This window comes from Lathyrus oleraceus, chromosome 1, assembly GCF_024323335.1.
Source record: "Lathyrus oleraceus cultivar Zhongwan6 chromosome 1, CAAS_Psat_ZW6_1.0, whole genome shotgun sequence".
Lineage (NCBI taxonomy): Eukaryota > Viridiplantae > Streptophyta > Magnoliopsida > Fabales > Fabaceae > Lathyrus > Lathyrus oleraceus.
The window spans coordinates 97,029,155-97,035,469 of record NC_066579.1 but is presented as its reverse complement, the minus strand read 5'-3'; the positions used below and the strand labels follow the sequence as shown (position 1 = coordinate 97,035,469).

General features: G+C 36.6%; 1 protein-coding gene across 1 annotated transcript; it reads left to right on the top strand.

Annotated features, from left to right (window-relative positions):
• The first annotated feature begins 3,389 nt into the window (after positions 1-3,389).
• Positions 3,390-5,805, top strand: LOC127119052 (probable ribosomal protein S11, mitochondrial). The gene is made up of 2 exons (XM_051049270.1): positions 3,390-3,571; positions 4,982-5,805. The coding sequence occupies exons 1-2, from the start codon at positions 3,475-3,477 to the stop codon at positions 5,593-5,595; spliced, it is 711 nt and encodes a 236-aa protein (XP_050905227.1). The 5' UTR covers positions 3,390-3,474; the 3' UTR covers positions 5,596-5,805.
• Positions 5,806-6,315: the final 510 nt, after the last annotated feature.

Sequence of the window (6,315 nt, the reverse complement as noted above, 5' to 3'; positions counted from 1 at the left end):
TCATAATTATGAGTCTGTTTCCCACGTGAATCCTTGTGTATAGGCAAGATCTTCTTGAGCATGAGATCTCCTTCTCTGAATTCTCGGGGTTGAACCTTATTGTCAAACGCCCTCTTAATCCGTTTATGGTATAAATGTTTATGGCATATAGAAGTCATACACTTCTCTATTTGATGTTTTTGTTGGAAACTTCAACAACGCCATTCATCTTTAGACGATATGGGGAAGAGTTATGGTGTTCAATTTTGAAACTCTCGCATAACTCTTTCATCGTTTTATTATTCAGGTTTGAACCATTATCAATGAGAATATTGCTTGGAACTCCATAACGACATATAATCTCCTTCTTCAGAAAGTGGGTGACCACTTGTTTCATTACGTTAGTATAGGAAGCAACTTCTACCCATTTGGTGAAGTAATCAATGGCGACCAGGATGAAGTGGTGACCATTAGAAGCTTTAGGCTCTATAGCGTCAATTATAATGATGCCCTACATTGAGAAAGGCCAAGGCGATGTCAAAACATCCAGCATCTTTGGCGGCACATGCACTTTGTCGACATAAATTTGGCATTTATGGCACTTCCTAGCATAGTTGAAACAATCAGACTCCATGGTTAACCAGTAATAACCAGCTCTCGAAGTCTTCTTCACCATGGCATGCCCATTAGCATGGGTTCTGAAGGATCCTTCATGAATCTCTTTGACCAACAGGTCTGTTTTGTGTCTATCCACACATATGAGTAGAACCATGTCGTAGTTTCTCTTGTATAGCACGTCATTGCTCAGGAAGAATTTGGATGCTAGTCTTATCAACATTTTCTTGTTTAGGGCTGTAGTATTTTTTAGATACTCCTAATTTTGCAGATAACATTTGATGTCATAAAACTAAGGTTTACCATCGGCCTCTTCTTCAACTGATTAACAATGGGTTGGCTTGTCCCTTTGCTCTATTTGGATGAGCGAAGCTTCATTGCGGAACCTGACCTGGTACATTGATGTTAACATTTTTAGAGCGTCAAACACTTGATTTTGTGCTCTCGGAATATGATGGAAAGTGATATCATCAAAGTATTCCATCAATTCTACAACATAAGCGCGATACGAGATCAACTTGGCATCACGAGTTTGCCATTCGCGTTTGACTTGATAGATTACCAAGTCCGAGTCTCCATACACCTCGAGGATCTTGATTCGAAGATCAATTGCAACTTCAATACCAAGGATGCATGCTTCATACTCTGTTATATTGTTTGTGCAATCAAAGCACAATCTCCCTGTGAAAGGAGTATATCCACCTTTTCGGTTCATCAGAACAGCTCCCACGCCATTCCCCGTGTAGTTTGAGGCACCATCAAACATGAGCTTCCATCGAGATCTAGGTATGGGTCATTCCTTGGGGCCTAGGATCTCATAACCCTTTATCGCCATAATATCCTAGTATGGGAAATCGAACTTCAATGGTTGATAGTCTTCGATCGGCTGGTGTGCAAAATATTCCACCAACACACTCCCTTTTATAGCCTTCTGGGTTACATACTGGATGTCGTACTCAGACAATAGCATCTTCCAACGGGCAAGTCTTCTGGTTAAGGTATGCGTTTCAAAGATGCAATTTATTGAATCTATATTGGAGATCAACAAAGTAGTATTAAAAATCATGTATTATCTTAGACGACAAGCAACCCATGCTAAAGCGCAACAAGTTTTCTGTAAAAGTGAATATTTGGTTTCACAATCAGTAAACTTTTTTCTCAAATAGTAGATAATATGTTCTTTTCTGTCGGCTTCATCGTGTTTCCCAAGCATGCATCCCATCGACTCTTCAAGCACATTCAAATACATGATTAAAGGCTTCCCAGGAACATGTGGAATCATATTATGAGGCTCTTACAAGTAGTCTATGATTTTCTCAAAAGCCTTTTGAGAATCAGAGTTCCATTCAATGGCTTGATCTTTTCGAAGCAACTTGAAGATAGGCTCACAAGTAGCAGTCATATGGGAGATAAACCTGGAGATATAGTTTAATCATCCAAGGAAACATATGACTTCTCTTTCGGTACGTGGAACAAGCATTTCTTGTATCTCTTTGAACTTGTCGAGTTCTACCATAATTCCTTGTTGACTAACGATGAAGCTAAGCAACTTTCCTGATTGAACACCAAAAGTACACTTAGCATGGCTCAATCGTAGTCAGGATTTTCTAAGGCGCTCAATCAGCTTCTTCAAGTGGTCCATATGGTCCTCTTCACTCTGAGATTTAGTTATCATGCCATCGACTCATACCTCTTATCTCTTTGTGCATCATTTCATGGAAGAGGGTAACCATTGCTCTCTGGTAAGTTTCCCCTGCATTCTTGAGACCGAAGGGCGTGACCTTGTAGAAAAACATTCCCTAAGGGGTAATGAACATGATCCTTTCCATATCATCTAGAGCCATTTTGATATGGTTATAACCTGAGAACTCATCCATGAATAAGAAGATAGCAAATTTAGTTGGATGATGGAGATTCAAATCTGCGATATTTCATTTATTTATTTTTTAGGTGAAATTTCAACCTCTAAATATTGACACACAAAAATAGAACAAAATTCATATATACATGGATAAAACCACAAAAACTTTAATTCTCAAAAATATGAATAAAATAAATAGGAGGTCCTTAACCATTAATAGTTTATACATTAATAATATAGATATAAGAGAAAATAAAAATTATAGCTCTCAATTGAAATATAGACTTAGTAACACATCCTTTCATGTTTCATTTCATTTCATCATATTTTTACCAATCCAAACAATAAAGTACATTATTTCATTCAATTCCGTTTCATTTTTTCACATCATCCAATCATAACCGTGTGACATGATGCTGAGCAATTTATCCATTTCTTTGCAAAGACGATATTATTTTTAGGGGTGGTAAAACGGGCTCGGTCCGCTGGGCATGCCCGTTTTGCCCGCACTTTTGTGCGGGGCGGACCAAGGATTTAGGCCCTCACCCTCAAATGTGTCTGCCCCGCCCCGCCCCGTTTTTTTCGCGGGTTTTTGCGGGCACGTGTATTTACATAAAAATTTTCATTTTTAGACTTAAAGAGTGCAATGTCCGCGAGCTTTCCCCACCCCGCCCTCACTTTTTTGCGAGACGGGTCTAAATTTTAGGCCCACATCCTCAACTATAACCGTCCCCCCCGCCCCGTTTTTTTGCAGGCTTTTGCGAAGCGGGCCTAAACGGGGCGGGCATGCCCGTTTGCCATCCCTAATTATTTTTACCCGAAAAACCTTTTTACAAACTAAAAGTTACAAATGTAATAATGAATGAATATGCATTCTAAAAAAAATAAAGAATGATAATATAAAAAGTTACAAATGTAATTAATGTATTATTTAATTTAATTTTAAATTTTGTTCACTTGAATTCATTTCTTTCATCTTTAACACATTAATCCTGAAACCCTAATAATCTGCAACAACAATGTTTCGCTCTTTGTGTTCTTCCATTATTCATGGCCGACGATCTCTTCTCGCTGCATCCAACCTCACACTTCCTTCTCATTCTAACTTCTTCCGAGGTAAACTTCTCCCATTTCTTTGCTAAAAATCATATTTTTGTATTTAGTTTTGATTCGATCCTTTCAATGCGTGGGTGTAATCAATTTAGGGTTTTTTTTGTGTTAAACTTTAAGCATTCGTTTTGTTTTCTGAGTTATTGTAGATAGAGTGATTGGTTAGTTGTTTTGTGCATTTATTTGGGGTTGGAATTTGTCCCTTGGTTGTATTGTATCCCATGGCAGTACAGAGAGCGAGGGAGACCAGTTAGGTTAGTTCTTTCGACAAACCGCTATTGTTCCGCGAAATGTTATCAAATAGAAGTTATAGTGGTGCTATTTTTAGCTATCCACAATTGACATCACTGCTTTGGAGGTAGCTTTTTAGGGTCTTCTAAGACTTGTGTTGGAAATCTTTTTCTTGTATTCTTTACTTGGCTAACTTGTGCTACTACTTTTTGTGTTCGAATGTCGATTTAAACTCATTAGCTCGTTTTGCCATTGCGAAGAAAAGGATGAAATTAAGCAAATAGAAAAAGGTGTCATAGTTACTTTAGTGATAGATAGATAATAGTTAATCGGGTAAAACTTAAATCACTATATTATGTTTTAGTATTTTTTCCAGATTATATTAACGACTTTATGAGGGGGGTTTTGAATTAGAGGGGTTCGTTTTTTGGTTTGATTTAATTTAATTCTGATTTTTGTTTTCTTTTTGTCGAAAATATTGGTGCAGTAATGGATTGGTTTGTTGCGTTGTGTATTTAGATTGACTGCTCCTGGATTGTGCTCTTAACTGAATTTTTTTATATAACATTCAGCTTACATTTTAACAAATTAGATTCTAAATGGATTAAATCTAGAAAACAGGAAAGATGGTAGTGATAGATAGGAGTCAACTAGATACCTTAAACAACTTCATGCGTGTTTGAATTCACTTTTTTGAAAGGTGGAGGTGATTCTAGGCACAAAATTGATTTTTCCTGTTTTTGTTTTTCGGTAAAGTTTCCTTGAATCTGCTTTCAACTTGAAGCAACAATACATGGCTTCTCAATTTTTACGGCGGATTGTCTTTAGGGCGTGAGAAATTGTAGTTGAGGTTTGAAAGCCAAACCATACACATGCTTTGACATGTTTGGGTGTTTACGAGTAAAATTGGTTTTATCTCGAGTGGATTCTAACTTGATTTGAAATTTTTGTCCCAAATTGTGATTTTTAATTTTAAATCAACTGTTCAACTCACTTTCAGATTGATGTATTTAAACATAAATTGTCTTACATTCAATCACTTTTAACTAAAATTAATTTACAGAATTATTTCATTGAAAATCAGTTTATGCCACTGTATAATCAAACAGACTCTGTCATTTTTTATTTATTTCATGTCATGTATACAATGTTATGGGGTTCTTTTTCACGCTCTTGAAATCGCAGGATATGTTAGAGGATTTTCGAGCTCAAGTTGGGGTTTAAGTGGGCGGAATCAAAGTGAAAATGTAAATGCAAGTGCTCGTCCAGATTTTCTGCGTGATATAGAGAATATTAACCCCAGAAGTGAGAATAATGCTGAGATTGGTGGAAATTCCAGGCGTATGGACTTTGTGAGAGGAGCTATAGAAGAAGATGAAAAGAGTATTATGGGAGGTTATCTATACAACCAGTATCATTATGAGCATGATGCCGATTTTGTTCATATTAAAATGTTGCGCAACAATACTTTCGTTACAGTGACCGATGCAAAAGGAAATGTAAAGCTCAGTGGCTCTGCTGGTTCCTTGAAAGATATGAAATCAGGGCAAAAGCTTTCTAGGTATGCTGCTGAAGCAACAGCAGAAGTGGTCGGAAGAAGAGCTAGGGGTTTAGGGTTGAAATCTGTTGTCATGAAAGTGAACGGATTTACTCATTTTCGGAGGAAAAGGCAAGCGATATTGAGCTGGAGGGAAGGATTTACTGATTCTCGAGGGGATAAAAATCCGATTGTATACATTGAAGATACAACTCGTCGTCCCCATAATGGCTGCAGATTGCCAAAGAGTCGACGTATCTAGTTATTTTGGCTGTGTTAGTTGAAGAAGCTTTATTTGACTTGGATGAAGACATAGTTTAGGTGCAGATTCGTCATATGCTGTTTATTTTCCTTCTGTTGAGCATAATGTTACCATGACTCTGTTTCATACATGTATGTTTGGATTTTTTTACAATAACAAGAATTATTGTAGCAGCATCTACTGAAAGGCTATGTAGTTTTAATTTGAAGATTTTTGGGGCTCAAACAATCATTGTCCCAGGAAAGAATGTAGCAACCATATTTATCACACTTGGAAAACAAACTTATACATAATGAGATTAATTGATATAATGAGATTAATTGATATACACTGTTGGTACAAAAAATTAAATCATAACTATACATTTCTGGTGTATTTTTTAGCTCAAGTATGTGCACTGTCTCTAATTACACATTTCTTGCACATAGCTAAGCAATTTGCAACTATGTTCTTTGTTGTTTTGTGCTGTTTTTATAAACTTCCTATTTTTCTCTGATTTACTTTACCCTCTCCCAATTCTCTTGTCCATGCAAACTTTTGTCATTTTCTTTCTAAGCTAGTACTTTCAAACTTGGGTTTCCTTTCAAACTTAGAGTGAAAAGTGAAATAAAGCCCAAAAGATACATTACAAACACTAGTTTGGAGAAAAAACATAGACAGGACGAAAACCTCAATTTCCTTATATACAATTGAGAGCAACTCTCATTGAAACACAATTTC

Excerpts from the sequence above, each read along its gene's own strand:
- LOC127119052 (XM_051049270.1), top strand. The coding sequence starts at position 3,475 with ATGTTTCGCTCTTTGTGTTCTTCCATTATTCATGGCCGACGATCTCTT. Across the intron at positions 3,572-4,981 it reads TCATTCTAACTTCTTCCGAG|GATATGTTAGAGGATTTTCG; the intron begins GTAAACTTCTCC and ends TTGAAATCGCAG.